Genomic DNA, 18,522 nt, shown 5'->3' on the forward strand with positions numbered 1-18,522 from the left:
TTTCCCTACACTCATCCCCAATGTATATAAGTGTGACAGCCTAGTAGACTTAAAAATGGCATTTAATAGTTAAGTAGTATCTCATCACTTATTTTGCATATTTGAAAGAAGACTGGCTTGTTGATGAGGTTTGGGTCAGTGGTTGTTCCATACACTGCTGTGTGGGAGATACGTTTTAATTCCCAAGTCTGATTTCTGTTTCTGGAATTGGCTAAGAGTGCCAGTAGGCTTCAGTTATAGGTAAAGGGTTGACTGAAAAATTGTGAAGATGCAGTATCCATCCCCTGGAGGAAGAGAATGCTGTTGGCTATCCTGTTTCCCAGATACCTATTATCTAAAAACATATATTTGTGCCAGGTTCTGGAGCAGAGCTTCCCAAACTCAAAATTGGGTCATGAAACACATCTTTGGGGTCACAACCTGGGCAAGTGCTCCATAGGACATCACTGTCCTGCACCTCCCTGGGTCATGTGCTTTCTGCAGCCGCAAGAAGAGTGGTTAGCTCTGTTCTAGAAAGAACTACAGTCAATGCTTTCACCTAGTTGGAGGACTGACACCTTAATGTCTAGGTCTAATAGGGGTCCAATAAAAACAGTCTGGTTTTCAAGATATCCTTAGTGAATATAAATGAGAGACATTTGCATGCATACTACCTCAGTTGCTCATTTGAAAGTCAGACCAGTTTGTAGTCCTTGAGGATTAGAACTGCACAACGCTGGGCATAAATGGAAAGAGTTGTAGGCCTCAGGTAGTTCCTCTGTATATCTCCTGTACCGGAGCCCCAATAGTAGCCGATTATGATAGAGCTAGAAAGTATTAGGCTGTAAATAAGAATGTGTAGTATGTGCCTGGCAGAATCATCTTTCTAAAGCTACCCTTTTTTTAGCCTAGTCTGTCTTCCTTTTAGGTGAAAAGTTTAATTTAATTTGGTATTTATAACTCGCTTTACCAACAAGTTCTAAGCGGTTTACATTTAACAGTATGTTATCAAAAGATATTAGCTAACATTGATTAATAATAACTTACACTGGAACTGTTCAGTATACAGTGAACAATATTACATTACATCTTATTAACTAGCTAACATGGTTGAGCAGAATTGTTTATGTAAGATATTTATTATGAAACTTGATAGTCTTTGGAACTCATAGTCTATAATGTAGACCCTTCGTCATTTTTATTGGGACAGGTTTAGGTTGTGTGAGTATTATGCTAGGTTTAGCAGGTAGTTTCATCTTCCGTGTCTTGGGTAGATGTGGGGCTAGCTTTCCCGAGGTTGAACCAAAATGTTTCTGGAATAACCAAGTTTTAACTGAGCGTCTGAAATGCAAATGGTCTGTTATTAATCTTATGTCTTGCGGCAGTAAGTTCCACAGTTCCGCTTCTGTGTCTGTAATTGTCATGTTGAGAGTTTTCTTTCTTCGGCATTCTTGTGAACTTGATATAACCAGTTTGATTTCCTTTAAGGATCTTAGGGTTCTTTTGGGTTGATGTAGTTGGACAAGGTGCCAAATATTGCTAAAGAAAGCATTTTTCAATAAGTGTTATAGTATGGGAAACAACTGAAATAAAATTTCTTATTTTAAAAATGCCTTTCTAAAGCAATAAGCAATAATTACATCTTTCTTCAGACAAAAGAAGAATTTTGGAGGGAAATTAAAAAGTATAGGCACATTGGATTTCAGAATGGTTATGTTAAGACATGATAGACCATAAAATTACCAGCATACTTTTTTATTTCAAAGTAAAACATTCAGTAACACTTCAAACACAAACATACGCAAAGCAATGTTAAGCGCACATCATCTCAGGTTAGCCAGCCATATGATGATGGAATTGAAGCAATACTGTCAAACATAAACAGACTCCAACTAAGCTTAACATGCATCATCTTCAGTCTGGAGTCGGCTGTCTGATGATGGTGTAGGAACAGTGTTTTCTAGTTCAGCAGTACAATGAAAGATGGCCTTTTTAAATACTTCTTCCAGTGTCATTTATCTAATTAACATAGGTTTCTATCTCTCTTTAATCAAGTAAACTGCCATAATCTCATGTTCACTGATAAGTTCATATAGTTCCGTACCTGCAATTAACTGATCACATATTTTCACCATGTCGTCAATAGGGATTTTTTCTCTGGTGTTCACAATGTCGTCATCATCACTACTATCCTGATACTTTTCTTTATTTAACACCATTTCAACAATCTCTCCATCACTCAAGGAATTCACATCAGGTGCATCTTTGTCAGTGTTTAGCACTTCATTGATTTTCAGCTTCCTCTAACTTATTAAAGCTTTTGGCTGACAGACTTCTGGCATAAGAAGTGAGGTTCAATATCACCAGTTTCTTGTCACTGACTTGGAAACCTTCAAAGTTTTCATCTGTAGGTTCATTTTCATCAAACATCATTGATGGCCAAAGTTTGTGGCAATCATTTATTAATGCTGGTTTAGTTAGATCTTTCCAAGCATTAGCAAGTGCATAAATGGCATCCTTAAGACAAAACTTGCCTTCAGTGTTCAGTTCTTCATGCATACCATCAAACCAGTCAGTTTCATACATTCACTTCATTGTTGAACACACTCAGCACATGGTCCACATCTTCATTTTTTGCCCTATGCAATGTATTCCTATTTTTCATGAATTTCTGGTTATCACTATCACTGAAAAACTTCAACAACTTATTTTTCTGTTTCTTTAAGTCATATATGGTTGTAGTTCCCACACCGTAATCTTTGGCTAGATGCTGCACAGATATACCATGATCAAGCTTCTGCAATAACTCTACTTTCTTTGCTATTGATAATGACAGACTCTTCTTTTTCTGCTGCTCACTGCTATCCCGAAGGGCATCTGTGGCTCTTCTTGACATTTTCACAGTCCTCAACAAGCAGCATAGACATATCTGACTTGTAGATGTGCTGAAAGATGCATGGTTTAGTTTGTGTCACATTGTGTCACTGCAACTTTCAGTTTTTGGAATTTTGGATAAAGGATTGTGTACCTGCACAAGGATTTTTATTTTGTCGTCTTGCCTTTTTTTTTTTTTTTAAGTGCAAACAGCATAGTTAAATACTTGGTCTAGAAGCATTTATGTGAAATTAGTGTTTATTAATAAAGTAGTTACAATTGAAGTATATAATGTCTATGTGGGAATTGCAGAACTAGTTTTGAGAAAAGGAGAGAGAGATTACAATGGAGATGTTATAATGGACTGTTACTAGAGACAGTTTCAAATGGTTTAGGGAAGTATAGAGCTGCTAGTTTAATTAAGGATTAATGGAGATTAGCATTAGGAAATTTCCAGATGAGACTTAAGCAATTAAAGATGAATCTCCTAGTCATCATACCGAAATCAGTCAAAAAAAAATGGAGTGACTTCCTGTTAATGGCTGCTGCTGCATTACTCTTCCTTCAGCAGAAAACATGACCTTTGTCTTTGAGCTCGAGCCCTAAAGTAAACCTGGTGAGTAAGCCTTAATCATCTCATGGGTCCGGCTGAGAGACATTTGTTATTCGGTATTTCAGTTCTAGTGAATGGTAAAACATTCTTGGGGTATGGGGGAGAGACAAGCAGCTGTGATGGAACTGGACCAGAGGAGATGCTGGGTTTGTTGCATGCTGGAATCTAGTTCTTTACTGTTAACTCAGCTGGCAGTTATACTTTGTGACCCAGCAGGACTGTAGTGGGTGACTGCTTTGAGGCAAAGTTTGTTCTCGCTTGCTGCTCAGAGGGAATATTATGTCTCCTTAAACTTTCAAGGTTTTTCCAACAGAAGGGACCTCCTTTTGGGAAATGTCATCTTCCCTCAATCCTTGTACATTAATTGTCTTCAAAATAATGTGTTGGACATTCGTGGAGAAAAACAAATTGGTGTCAGTTTAGTGTTTTTTCAAATTGAGACTAAACATAGCTTTTGCCTTCCTTTCAGCTACATGGTACAGTGGCCTGGAATCAGGATATTGCGTCGTCAGGAGCTTGATGCATTCCTGGCCCAGGCATTGTCTCCCAAACTGTATGAGCCTGACCAGTTACAGGAACTGAAGGTAATGTGCAATGTCATTTATTGGGAATTATTAGCTCATGGTTTTGTGATCGTCAGGAAGGGCAAGTAATAATTACTGCTGTAAAAATGATGATTTTAATAAACTTGTGCTACTTGTTTTGGGCACTCTCCTTGCCAGTGCCAAAAAATTATTTTCAGGTCCTTCAAAGCAAGATATATACAGTGGGGGAAATAAGTATTTGATCCCTTGCTGATTTTGTAAGTTTGCCCACTGACAAAGACATGAGCAGCCCATAATTGAAGGGTAGGTTATTGGTAACAGTGAGAGATAGCACATCACAAATTAAATCCGGAAAATCACATTGTGGAAAGTATATGAATTTATTTGCATTCTGCAGAGGGAAATAAGTATTTAATCCCTCTGGCAAACAAGACCTAATACTTGGTGGCAAAACCCTTGTTGGCAAGCACAGCGGTCAGACGTCTTCTGTAGTTGATGATGAGGTTTGCACACATGTCAGGAGGAATTTTGGTCCACTCCTCTTTGCAGATCATCTCTAAATCATTAAGAGTTCTGGGCTGTCGCTTGGCAACTCGCAGCTTCAGCTCCCTCCATAAGTTTTCAATGGGATTAAGGTCTGGTGACTGGCTAGGCCACTCCATGACCCTAATGTGCTTCTTCCTGAGCCACTCCTTTGTTGCCTTGGCTGTATGTTTTGGGTCATTGTCGTGCTGGAAGACCCAGCCACGACCCATTTTTAAGGCCCTGGCGGAGGGAAGGAGGTTGTCACTCAGAATTGTACGGTACATGGCCCCATCCATTCTCCCATTGATGCGGTGAAGTAGTCCTGTGCCCTTAGCAGAGAAACACCCCCAAAACATAACATTTCCACCTCCATGCTTGACAGTGGGGACGGTGTTCTTAGGGTCATAGGCAGCATTTCTCTTCCTCCAAACACGGCGAGTTGAGTTCATGCCAAAGAGCTCAATTTTTGTCTCATCTGACCACAGCACCTTCTCCCAATCACTCTCGGCATCATCCAGGTGTTCACTGGCAAACTTCAGACGGGCCGTCACATGTGCCTTCCGGAGCAGGGGGACCTTGCGGGCACTGCAGGATTGCAATCCGTTATGTCGTAATGTGTTACCAATGGTTTTCGTGGTGACAGTGGTCCCAGCTGCCTTGAGATCATTGACAAGTTCCCCCCTTGTAGTTGTAGGCTGATTTCTAACCTTCCTCATGATCAAGGATACCCCACGAGGTGAGATTTTGCGTGGAGCCCCAGATCTTTGTCGATTGACAGTCATTTTGTACTTCTTCCATTTTCTTACTATGGCACCAACAGTTGTCTCCTCCTCGCCCAGCGTCTTACTGATGGTTTTGTAGCCCATTCCAGCCTTGTGCAGGTGTATGATCTTGTCCCTGACATCCTTAGACAGCTCCTTGCTCTTGGCCATTTTGTAGAGGTTAGAGTCTGACTGATTCACTGAGTCTGTGGACAGGTGTCTTTCATACAGGTGACCATTGCCGACAGCTGTCTGTCATGCAGGTAACGAGTTGATTTGGAGCATCTACCTGGTCTGTAGGGGCCAGATCTCTTACTGGTTGGTGGGGGATCAAATACTTATTTCCCTCTGCAGAATGCAAATAAATTCATATACTTTCCACAATGTGATTTTCCGGATTTAATTTGTGATGTGCTATCTCTCACTGTTACCAATAACCTACCCTTCAATTATGGGCTGCTCATGTCTTTGTCAGTGGGCAAACTTACAAAATCAGCAAGGGATCAAATACTTATTTCCCCCACTGTAGTTCTATTTGGCAGAAAAGGCGACCCAGATCTCATGTGATGTCCTTTTCCAGCTCAAGGCAAAAGAAGGGTTAGGGGTCTGTGCCTTTAAAGCACTATTACTAAGCAGTACAGCTTAAAGAGTATTATGGAATGGCAAGCACTAGAGGCAAAACATTGGATTCCTTTTCTCCATTAATTAATATCTTTTGGTTGGGTAAGCTAACCAAGGTTTGTAATCGCTTTGTAGGACACACTCACTATCTCTGGTGGACTCAGAGGCATCACTTGCTATAAAGGAAATGTTATACATTATTTAATCATATAAGCCAGAACTCACAGGCAATAACTGGAGGAGCTTTACGCTTTTATCAGTCCCAGAAAAGGTTTTTGGCAAGATACAACTCGTCACCTGAGAGACATGATCGATAAGACCATGCAAGAAACAGGCTGGATTCTGTAAAAGGCAAACATGTATTGAGCAAATTTTCACATTGCATAACACCATTGAACAAAGCATAGAATTTCAAACATTGTTGTCAGTAAATTACCTGTAAACTAATAGTATCCAGGACCACCATTGACTCGGTGAGTAACCGTGAAACATGTTCGAGAAGTCTTTATAAAATTGACTTAGAGCAACTACTATCTCCAGCAGGTGGATGGACACACTTTTTACCCTCTGATTCTGAGCGATTTGCTCCTGGACTAGTTGGTCAACTGGTTTCCAGTTTAGCTTTGCTGGTGGCTTGAGTCTGCAGAGTCATATCTGGAGGTCTTCAGATCCTTGTCTGTGGTACCCCATGAACTTACTTCTTCCCTCCTTTCACCTCTCCCTTGTTTCCTGTGGAACTCTCCTTTTCTAGCTCAACAACCTTAAAAAAGAAAGAAAAGAGAATGAAAGAGGTTTGCTGGAGAGCATGAGACAGAGTATCAGCCTGAGCTTTTCTTGTCTGTGGTAAGACTTGTGGAGACTGTGAGCTTGGGGGGTGCAGCTGACAGTGGTAAGTCTGACAAAAGTTTGACTCAGAACCACTTGGAGAGCAGCAAGTTCTAGTTGGTGCATGGGAGGGATCCTGACTCACCGCTTGGGACACATTGTGCTGCGCTTGTGACAGGGGTAAATGGCAACTCCCATGGAGGTAGTTAAGCGGTGTTCTCGCTGTGGGACCGACCAGCCGGTGTTGAGGCGTTGCAGTAAATGCAAGCCAGGAGTTGCATGGGATGCAGTGGTTGGTGGCAGCATATCTTCGGATTTGGGACAGCATCCGAATATGCTGGGATCTTTGGGCTGTCTGGCAGGGCCAGTGCGTAGTTTGATGCAGGAGAGCGCTGGAACAGGCACCATTTTGTCAGGATCGACAGGCAGTGAGGAGCAGCCTCTGGCTGATCACATGCAAAGCACAGCTGCCATTTTACAGCATCAAGGTTCAAGGTCCGACAGAGCATTCAGCTGCATTGGGATCTTTGTTTTCTCTGGAGTTTATATTGCTCTTACATCAGGCCCATTTACTGAAGCAGGGTCAGTCAGAGTTGTTTCAAGGTGCTTCAGTTTCTCACCCCACTGTCCCTCCATCTCCTAAGAAATCTCTTTTAGACCTCCAGGAGTGGGCGGTGACTAAGATGACCACCTTGCCAGTGGATGGGAGCATTGCCCTAAAAAGATCTATGGGATAGGAAGCTAGAAAGCTCACTGAAGCAAGTTTTTGAAGTGACTTGTTTGGGCCTTCAAGCAACAATATGTAGCTCGTTCTTGACAAGAGCATGCCTGAAGTGGTGTCGGTAGTCAACAACACAAGACGGGCACCATAACATCTAGCTGGAAGTGGGGTTGACGTACTTGGCGGATGCTATTTATGACATGCTATGGGCTACGGCCTTCATGATGTCTTTGGCTGTCATGGCACGTTGGCAACTCTGGTTGTGGCATTGGGCAGCAGATGCAGTGTCAAAGTGGTGTCTAGTTAAATTGCCCTTTCAGGGCAACTGGAGATTTGGAGATGATCTCAGTAACTTGGTGAAAGAACTGGGAGAAGCTAAGCTATAGCGGTTGCCGGAGGATAAGCCAAAAGCCTCTAGTTGTCTGTCTTCAGGGGGCTTTCGATCTCTATTTCTAGACAGTAGATGGTACCGGCCTGGTTGGGTTAAGTTCCACTGAAAATGCCCAGTTAGCCTCAGACAGGTGATTTATATAACCAGGAGCCTGTCCTGGCCGTTTAAATCATTTTGGATATTGGGCCCAGTATTCTTTGAAAACCATGTATGTAAATGGTCAAATGTTTGTTATTGATCATATATCTTATTAAAAATGTAAACCGAAAAAACAAAAGACATGGCAAGTAATCTGAAGCTGTAAGCAGGAGGTACGTGACAGGGTGTTGGTGGGAGGAAGGCATTATCTTCATTGAGGTAATAAATCAGAGAACTATAAGGAAGTGTCTGTTCTTCTTTCAGAATAAATATACATTTGAAACAATTTGTACAAAGGTATAAAATGTTCATCACAGCAGGAAATTTCAAAGAAGCTCTAATTATTATCTTCATCTGTAACATGTTCAAGGACATCTGTAAAACGTACATCTACTGTGATCTCTGTGGAAGTAAATGTGTATTGTGGGTGGTCTGAGCAGATTGTGGAATGGCTGGCTTCAGGCTTATCACAAAGAGATTTACGTTTCTAATTTATAGACTGTCTCATATCATGCTCCCTAATCTTATTCTCTTATAAAAACTGAACTTTGAGAAGTTTAAAGATGTAAAATAAAATTTCCTTTTGTTTTCATTGAAAGCAGTTTGCAGTGGTATATCAAATAAAGACAAAACTTGAAACTTGTATTTTTGGGTGTTATAACTGTGTGGAAACATATCATTAGATTTAATAAATATTTTTTAAAATTGTGTAGACATATCAGCTATATAAGTGACCAAATAATTTTGGACTTTCCTAGTATTAAATATATGTCCTCAGCCAACCCAAAGGTACTTGATACCCTAAATGAACTTTTAGCTGTGTGCTTCCTCCTTCAATCCAGCATTTTTCTTTTCTTGCTTTCCTTAGCTCCCTCCCCCAGTCCAGATGACAGATAGCTTTCATGGAGCTGGAGGGAGGAGAAACAAACAAGTCATTCACAAAGATCTTAAAGGGTGCTCTGTTATTTGTGATGGAGTACTTCCATTCTGGGCCCAGTCTGCACATGTGCATTTAGTAGACACACAAATTCCACAATGAGGATAATTAGTGGTACTCTGCAATCTAATGTTGCTTAGTGGCTATCAGTGCTGCCAGACCTTTGTTGTTGGAGTACCATAGCAGGTTTACTCACTTGAATCCCAAAAATCCCAGCTTGCTATCAAGAAATCCAGTCTGGGTTCACCTTCCAGACCTGACTGTAGAAAGTTGCTGATGCAGGAGGCAGTCAACCCCATGAATGCAAGCAACTCTGGACTTACACAAGATCCGGCCAGTCAGCAACTTTAGTTTTCAACTTTCCACATCAATCGTGGTTGTGGCTAAACTGATTTTGATCAAGTTCTGGCCAGTGTGCATATGACAAATGCCACTAGGGCCTGCCTTTGCATGGTCAACCAGACAATGGAACACATAGAGGGGCATAATCGAATGTCGCCGGCCAAATAGATCGCCGGCGATCTATGTTGGCGGCGGCGCTACAGCTGGCCAGAACCGTATTATCGAAAAAGATGGCCTGCCATCTTTTTTTTTTCGATAATATGGTTTAGCCTGGCCAAATGCCGTGGAGTTCGCCGGGTTTGAGATGGCTGGGTTTGTTTTTCAGTGATAATGGAAAGTTATGTCGGCCATCTCAAACCCCGACCAAATTCAAGGCATTTGGCCGTGGGAGGAGCCAGCATTTTTAGTGCACTGGCCCCCCTGACATGCCAGGACACCAACTGGGCTCCCTAGGGGTCACTGCGGTGGACTTCAGAAAAGCTCCCACGTGCATAGCTCCCTTACTTTGGGAGCTGAGCCCCCCAACCCCCCCCCCCCCAAACCCACTACCCACAAATGTACTGCACCCACTAAAATTGCTCTATGGACCTGCATACAGCCTCTAGGACTTATTGCTGCTGTATAACTTTGGCACACCAGTTCACGCCTGAAGACTAATCTCTCTGAAAAAATCCTTTCTTGAAATAAGCACATTTACATATACATAGTAACATAGTAGATGACGGCAGAAAAAGACCTGCACGGTCCATCCAGTCTGCCCAAGATAAACTCATGTGTATACCTTACCTTGATTTGTACCTGTCTTTCTCAGGGCACAGACCTTATAAGTCTGCCCAGCAGTTTTTCCTGCCTCCCAACCACCTGTCCCGCCTTCCATCACCGGCTCTGGCACAGACCGTATAAGTCTGCCCTCCCCTATCCTCGCCTCCCAACCACCAACCCCTCTTCCCCCCACCTGCTCCGCCACCCAATTGTAGCTAAGCTTCTGAGGATCCATTACTTCTGCACAGGATTCCTTTATGCACATCCCACGCATGTTTGAATTCCGTTACCGTTTTCATCGCCACCACCTCCCGCGGGAGGGCATTCCAAGCATCCACCACCCTCTCCGTGAAAAAATACTTCCTGACATCTTTCCTGAGTCTGCCCCCCTTCAATCTCATTTCATGTCCTCTCGTTCTACCGCCTTCCCATCTCCGGAAAAGATTCGTTTGCGGATTAATACCTTTCAAATATTTGAACGTCTGTATCATATCACCCCTGTTCCTCCTTTCCTCCAGGGTATGCATGTTCAGGTCAGCAAGTCTCTCTTCATACGTTTTGGAACGCAAATCCCATACAATCCTTGTAGCTTTTTTTTGCACCGCTTCCATTTTTTTGACATCCTTCGCAAGGTACGGCCTCCAAAACTGAACACAGTACTCCAGGTGGGGCCTCACCAACGTCTTATACAGGGGCATTAAAACCTCCCTTCTTCTGCTGGTCACACCTCTCCCTATACAGCCTAACAATCTTCTAGCTACGGCCACCGCCTTGTCACACTGTTTCGTCGCCTTCAGGTCCTCGGATACTATCACCCCAAGATCCCTCTCCCCGTCCGTGCCAATCAGACTCTCCCCGCCTAACACATACGTCTCCCTTGGATTTCTACTCCCTAAGTGCATCACTTTGCATTTCTTCGCATTGAATTTTAATTGCCAAACGTTAGACCATTCTTCTAGCTTCTTCAGATCTTTTTTCATGTTTTCCACTCCCTCCGGGGTGTCCACTCTGTTGCAAATCTTGGTGTCATCTGCAAAAAGGCAAACTTTACCTCGTAACCCTTCGGCAATGTCACTCACAAATATATTGAACAGAATCGGCCCCAGCACCGATCCCTGAGGCACTCCACTACTCACCTTTCCCTCCTCCGAGCAAATTCCATTCACCACCACCCTCTGGCGTCTGCCCGTCAACCAGTTCCTAATCCAGTTCACCACTTCGGGTCCTATCTTCAGCCCATCTAGTTTATTCAAGAGCCTCCTGTGGGGAACCGTGTCGAAAGCTTTGCTGAAATCTAAATAGATTACGTCCATAGCACGTCCTTGATTTAATTCTCCCGTCACCCAGTCAAAGAATTCAATGAGATTTGTTTGGCACGATTTCCCTTTGGTGAAACCATGTTGTCTCGGATCTTGCAACTTATTTGCTTCCAGGAAATTCACTATCCTTTCCTTCAGCATCGCTTCCATTACTTTACCAAAAACCGAAGTGAGGCTTACCGGCCTGTAGTTTCCAGCCTCTTCTCTATCACCACTTTTGTGAAGAGGGACCACCTCCGCCGTTCTCCAGTCCCTCGGAACCTCTCCCGTCTCCAAGTGTCAGCTAACTGCTGTTTTATCAAGGGAATTCTCTAGCTGGGTGGGACCAGGACCAAAGAATTTCCAATTGAATTAACCTTTAAAATTGTTACTTTTGAGTCTCAAATGAATTCAATGCTGTTTTAACAGCCTCTCCTCTCTCTTCCTATCAATCAGAGCTTGGCAGGACAAGATAGAAAGAAAAGGTTTCACAGGGCTAATTAATTAATTAATTAAGCAATAAGCATTAAATTTAAGAGAAGAATCAGGTATCTCACCTCTAGCCTGAAAGTTGAGAAGTTTGGACTTTATTTTAAAGTCAGAATTTACTTTAGTGTGCAGGGGTCCAATGCCCATGCCCGCCCATGTCCCGCCTGCGCTAATCTACCGACACGCCCCCTTGAACTTTCGCCGGCGAAGCAATGGGAAAGCGGCGAGGCTGTCAAAAATGCTGCTTTCGATTATACCGATTTCGCCGCTTTTAAGAAATCGCCGGCCATCTCCTGATTTGTGTTGGAAGATGGCCGGCGATCACTTTTGATTATAAGCTGGATAGTCAACATATATTCACTCACATATCTACCGTGTGGTCTTTAGGCTTTGCATGCCATATCTGACTCCACTATCAATTTGGCTTAATTGAGTGACAAGCACACACTAAGAAGTGCAAGTAATATAATACTCCCAGTACTGACTAGTGACCAGTGCTTCCATACTTCTTCACAGCCCTGCTGTACTTTATTGTGCCCTGCAACCATGCCCCAGAGTCAAGCTGACTCTGCCCATCCCCAGTCCCATGATCACTTTTGAAAAAGAAACTTACACCATGTGCAGTGACTTGCTGTCTCTCAGTAGCCTTGTGGCTATGTGTGATGTCATGTCCTCTGTAGGAGGGGAGGGAGTGCAATGATGAGGGCAGCCAGGCAGGGAAGTGGTTAGTATGGGCGGCCTTGAACTGCAGGATAGGGGCTAGGCGTGCTTCTTGGTTGGAGGAAGAGGCTGCCTCTGCAGTGCTTCAATGTATGGTTGTGGTGCTGGATTTGAATGGGTTCAAGACTGGACTACTTTGTGGTTGGAGGAGGGGTCAAGAGTGAGAGGAAAGTATGATGGAGGGGGGCTGCCCCAGAATTCTCCATTGTCCAGTCAGGTGGCCTTCAGATCTTGGTGGTTCACACACACTGACTGCTCTCTGGTGCTCCCACAAGAGTTGTGATCTGGCTGTCGCGCTGGTGGCGTCCCTAAAATCGTGCCACCTTAGGCTGCCTAGCTCGCCTAATGGAAGGACTGGCCCTGCACCTGTCTTTCTTTTTACAGTATATTAGCTGAGTACAAAATGTGTTTTCTCTTGTGAAATATGTTTGAATTCATGTCTAACATAATGTAGGCATATAAACTATGATTATACTTTCTCTGTCGACAGGCAGGGAATATACAGGCACGCCTGATGATGAAATCTTCCCGATGGATCCTTGTGCTGAATTGTGCTCTCCTGTAGCTCAAGAAACTTAAAAACAAATTTTAATATCCCTGAGCAGGCGTAGGTGCTCCTGCCTAAACCAAACTTGTTCTATTGTACCTTAGTCAATATCGTAGCTAAGAGCCAATGATAGTAAGAGGAGATGCTGAGAAGGAAAAGTGTGGTTTGTTTACATCTGCTAATCTTTCCGGAAAAATTCAGATGTATATATACATTATTTCAAACCCTGCAGCAACTCTGTCACCAGGAATACTTCCTCTTATAGAAAGTGACAGTATGAGCTAAGTGTTACTGTGTGCTTTGCTTTTACCCCCATATAGAGTGAGCAGTTTAATGAAAGCCCAAGGGATTAACTATGAAAAATACCCTCTCTATGTTTAATTTTAATTCTGCTTCCATGACTTCAGCTCTCAGGAAAAAAAATCTCTTTTTCCCACCCTTATCTTTTAAGATTGAGAACCTGGATCCTAGAGGAATTCAGCTGTCCTCTCTATTTATGAGTGGTGTAGATATGGCACTCCTTGCCAATGATGCTTGCGGCCAGCCAATCCCATGGGAACACTGCTGTCCCTGGATGTATTTTGATGGCAAGCTATTCCAGACCAAACTCATTAATGCCACCCGGGAGAGAGCTCCGCTAATTGACCTCTGTGATGGTCAGGTATGTAGTTCTTCTGACGCACTTTGATATTGGCATGTTTATCTCTCTTGTAACAGTTATGCTATTGTCTCTCTATCTGTATTCACACGCTACCTATCAACCAATGAATACATTATATTTTTGATTGTTTTTTTGTGTATCAAAACTCCTACATTAAAACCATAGGGCAAAGCCACTTAGAATTTGTTTAAGAGCATTTGGTAATCCTGAAGTGTTTTGGATGCTTGTACAGAGGGTATAATCTGTGGAAATGGCCGAGATAATTTTCAGATTTCTGATTTTTTCCTATGACTTGTTTTGTCAACAGCAGATGGTACCCTTTTATTGGAGTGAAGTAATGCTATATTAATTTCTAATTAACTTCCAACTGCTGTGCTTCCCTTTAGTATGGAATGAGTTGCAATTGATATCGCTAGAAAGCTCCTACAGTGACCTGATGAAGGGGAGCTAAGCTCTCAAAAGCCAGTCACAAATGTATGAGTTTAGTTCAGTATAAAGGTGTTACCTACAACTTATTTGTTGACATTTTTTCTATGTATCTAAATAGATTAGCACTTCAACTGAACTGCTGCAATGAAGTGTAGCAAAAATCAAAATTGGCCACTTAGATCTGAAGATGCAGCTTGGTTCAGGAAGATCTGTGTAGGAGTATCCTAATGGTTAGTGTAGCGGTTGAGAACCAGGGAAACCAGGTTCAATTCTCACTGCAGCTTCTTGTGATTCCGTGCAAGTCACTTAACTCTCCATTGCCCCAGGTACAAAATAAGTACCTGTATATAATATATAAATTGCTTAGGTTGTAACCACAGAAAGGCGGTGTATCAAATCCCATCCCCTTTCCTTGTCCTGTAACACTAAAGGTGAACCATACTAAAACAAAAAATTGCTTAGTCTTGCTGAGGTCCATGAATGTATGCAGCACACAGATGGCCAGAAGTATGCATTTAGCAAAATAAGAGTCCTGCTTACTAAAGTGTGGTAAGATTTACATTTACTGTTGTATGATTACCAAAATCAATGTGCTATAACTGCAAAACCTCAGCATTAACTGTGGAAGATGTTCCTAGCAGTTTCCTATTTAGTTGACGCAGAGGAAATGTAATTACCACACATTACATTTAACTGTTATATTATCTGTTTTGTTATTATTTAATGCAGAATAACTATCTCTATACTTAACTATGAGATGCAGTCTCTGCTCATTCTTTGCCCCTTCAAGTTAGCTGTTAATGGAGCAATTAACACATTCTAGCACAGCTTAGTAAACAGGCATCTAAGTGTAAAAGGCTGCCTCTGGGCGCTACAAGGCATTAACTTTGGACCTGTATATCCAAAGGCTTAAACATGGGGCTACTTGTTACCAAGAACTGACTCCAATCCTCAATTCCATTCTTTATTTAATACAATTGATGACAAGATAACTGAGGCCAAGATGCACTAAAAAATTGTTAAAGACCTTCCCTTACCGATTCCCTTAAAAATCAGTAAGGAACGGGCATGCATCAAGGAATAGGAGTGCAAATGAGCTGCTCGTTGTAGCTCACTTGCATTCTCTATTCCATCGTTAAACAGTCGGCCGGTCGAGCGTATAAAAAAGATGAGCTGTGCCTATGGACGTCCTTTATGAACATCCGCCCCCCCCCCCCTCAAGGTCGCCGCCGCTCCCCCTCCCCCCTGCATTGAAATGACAGCTTCCCGCAGCCCCGGCCTCCCCGCCATCCTCCATTCATAAGAGGACCTCAGAAATGCAAGGATCTGATTCATATACATAGCTTAATATACAAGAAGCAAAACGCACAAACAGGAAGATGCCTCTATGTAAGGTAAAACTGGACGGAGCAAAAGTAGAGGATGCCACAAACCGCAACCAGCCAAAGGATTGGAGTCAAAGTCCTTTAATCAAAGCACTAGTGATCGGACCTGACTGTTCGTGTTTTGGCAGGAAAATGCCTGCCTCAGGGGTCACAATGAAACTACATGAATGAAACACAATTATCACAATCAGTATTCAGTGATATAAAATACAAATATAAATGGGGATGAAAAGGAGGATTATATTATAATCACAATAAATGTAAAAGAGTGATATAACCATAAATACTGAGACCTGTTAAAAAGAGATGGTATTGTGACTGAGATAGATTGTAGATCGTAAGGTGAAACTTAAATGCTGACCCAATAAAACAAAAAATCCTATATAATAATTCTCACCTGAAACATTCTGAAGCTCACTCTGTGGGAGGGAAACACTGAAGGCTAGGCTGTCAGCAACACTCACTCTCACTCATGCACCACTCACTGTCACTCAGGACCCGCCCTGAGCCACGCCCCTTCCGAACATAATTCACAACCCCAACATTCTAAATGAAGCCTCAAAACCCCCTCAAAACCGGAACTGTGAGGTGCCAGAGATATCCTATTTGCCCATGCCTGGAAACCGGAAGTCAGAACTGTGACGCGTTGTGTGCCCCGCCCTCGCGTCACAACGTCATGATGACGAGGGCGGACCACACTGCAGGAAACAAACGCGATCTCCGGCGGACCACACTGCAGGAAACAAACATGCGATCTCCCCGCTGGGTGCCGAGGCTGCAAACGTGAACTACTCACGGAAACAGCATCACCTGTCAAGCATCGTGTGCCCCGCCCTCGCGTCACAACATCATGACGACAAGGGCGGACCACACTTCAGGAAACAAACATGCGATCTCCCCGCTGGGTGCCGAGGCTGCAAACGTGAACTACTCACGGAAACAGCATCACCTGTCAAGCATCGTGTGCCCCGCCCTCGCGTCACAACATCATGACGACAAGGGCGGACCACACTTCAGGAAACAAACGCGATCTCCGGCGGACCACAATGCAGGAAACCAATGCGGAAACAGCATCACGGAGCGCGCAGGTGCCTCGAGGGGGGTTGGGGGACAGCTGCCTCGCTGACGGTGGGTGGCGAGGTTGCAAACGCTATCTCCCCGTGCCTGCAGGGTGCTTCCGGGGCAGCTGGGTCGCTCACCATGGCTCTAGAGGCTGCAAACCCCATCTCCCTGCCCCAAAACCTTGCTAGCGCCCATTTCATCTCTCCCAGAAACGGGCCTTTTTTACTAGTATAAAATAAAATCTAAAATACCAAATACACCGTGGTCTAAAAAGCAGAGAACAATGTATTGGAAATGATATTAAAAAGGTACATCTCTAAAATGCATCTGAAATACACTGAAATATTAAGTCTTTTTACTTATGTACTTACGTACTTATGTCTTAAAAAGTTAAACATTATATCTAAAATCCCCAGTGAGAGTACAGCCTACCTTTCCCAGCAAAGTAAAAAGACAGGGAAGTCTGGTGCACAGCAATAATATAGCAAACAAATCTAAAAAGAACAAAAACGGGTGGCACGTGAGGTGAAAACCATAAAATATGTAAAATAAAACATCCAATGTATAATGTCTACGTGGCAGGGGGCTTGCGTATAAAAGTCCGTCTCAGAACAACTGATTGAAAACTTCCCCCGCCTTATCACACTTGGCGCTAAAACCAGTGAACCACCAACCGCTTTAGGGAAAAAAAGGGGGCAAACCAGAGAAACTGTCAGATTGTCCAGTTTTGAAAAAACAGTTAAGAATAAAAACAGTTAATATAAACCGGCGAATCACCGGTAAGGCTGACCATGGTTTTGAAAACTTACCCGGAGGTAAAGTCGGACAGATGCAGTAGCGCAGTATAGTCCAGCAGCAATTCAATATGGAGTCAAGATCCATGTCAGCGGGACACCATATATAAGTGAGTATGCATAGGTGAATACATGACATCTACTAGGAAACCAGGTGTGGACTAAAGTGGTTTTCAAAAAATAAGCGGTCATCCTACAAAGGTGCATAAGAGCCTATGCACTTGCGTGAGTCAAATCAACATTGCTGCCTGGCTAGCGTGTGCGCCTGGTGGTAACTCCAAGTTTGGCACACACCAAAAACCCGCAATAGAAAATAATTTTCTACCGCAGGGACGTTGTTCCCAGTGGTAATCGGCAGTTAGCGCACACTGGACTATTACTGTGCGGGTAACGCGTGAGCCCTTACCGCTAAGTCAGTGGGTGGCATTAAGGGCTCAGGCCGTAAATTGACGCGAGCTGGATTTAATTTTGCTTCACGTCCATTTTCTGGCCCAAAAGCCCCACCCTTTTTCCAGATGCAGTGGAGAAATGGTCCAGCACACGTCCAATACATGTGCCCACAATACTACAGGCCACTTTTTTGGCGCACCTTTGTAAAAGGACCCCATAGCTGGTTATCGAAAAGATAAAAACTGATTTATTTATTTATTTATTTATTTGTTACTTATATCCCACATTTTCCCACACATGCAGGCGCAATGTGGCTTACAGAGAATTACATAAGAGTACAAACTTAACAGCTTAGGCAAGCATAGAGAAGTAAACATGGGGGAAGAAACTAACAAAGTGAACTAAGTAGGGTAAGGGACAAGGGATGTTTTAATCAACATGGTAAATTGAGGGATAAGTCTTAGCAAAGAGGAATGTCTTTAACATCTTCTTAAAAAGGGCATGGTCCACTTGAGTTTTAAGGTGGCGAGGTAACGTCAAATAGTCAAGATCAGGGCCATGGGTCAACTAAAAATCGAATAAAAACTAAAATAATAATAAAAAGTGTATAAACTCAGTACAGCTTAAAACATAATTTAAAAAAAAGTATCTAGCACACATCAATATATATATATATATATATATATATAAATATATAAAAAAAAGGTATGTTC

The 18,522-nt window shown here is 42.8% G+C and overlaps 1 protein-coding gene across 1 annotated transcript in view; it reads left to right on the top strand.

Moving 5' to 3' along the window:
- Positions 1-18,522, top strand: part of FAM120A (family with sequence similarity 120A) — a 185,026-nt gene that overhangs the window by 148,944 nt on the left and 17,560 nt on the right. Inside the window, exons 12-13 of the mRNA XM_030208505.1 lie at positions 3,936-4,050; positions 13,540-13,749. Coding sequence (XP_030064365.1) covers positions 3,936-4,050; positions 13,540-13,749 — 325 coding nt within the window. The remainder of the gene's footprint in view (positions 1-3,935; positions 4,051-13,539; positions 13,750-18,522) is intronic.

This window comes from Microcaecilia unicolor, chromosome 6, assembly GCF_901765095.1.
Source record: "Microcaecilia unicolor chromosome 6, aMicUni1.1, whole genome shotgun sequence".
NCBI lineage: Eukaryota > Metazoa > Chordata > Amphibia > Gymnophiona > Siphonopidae > Microcaecilia > Microcaecilia unicolor.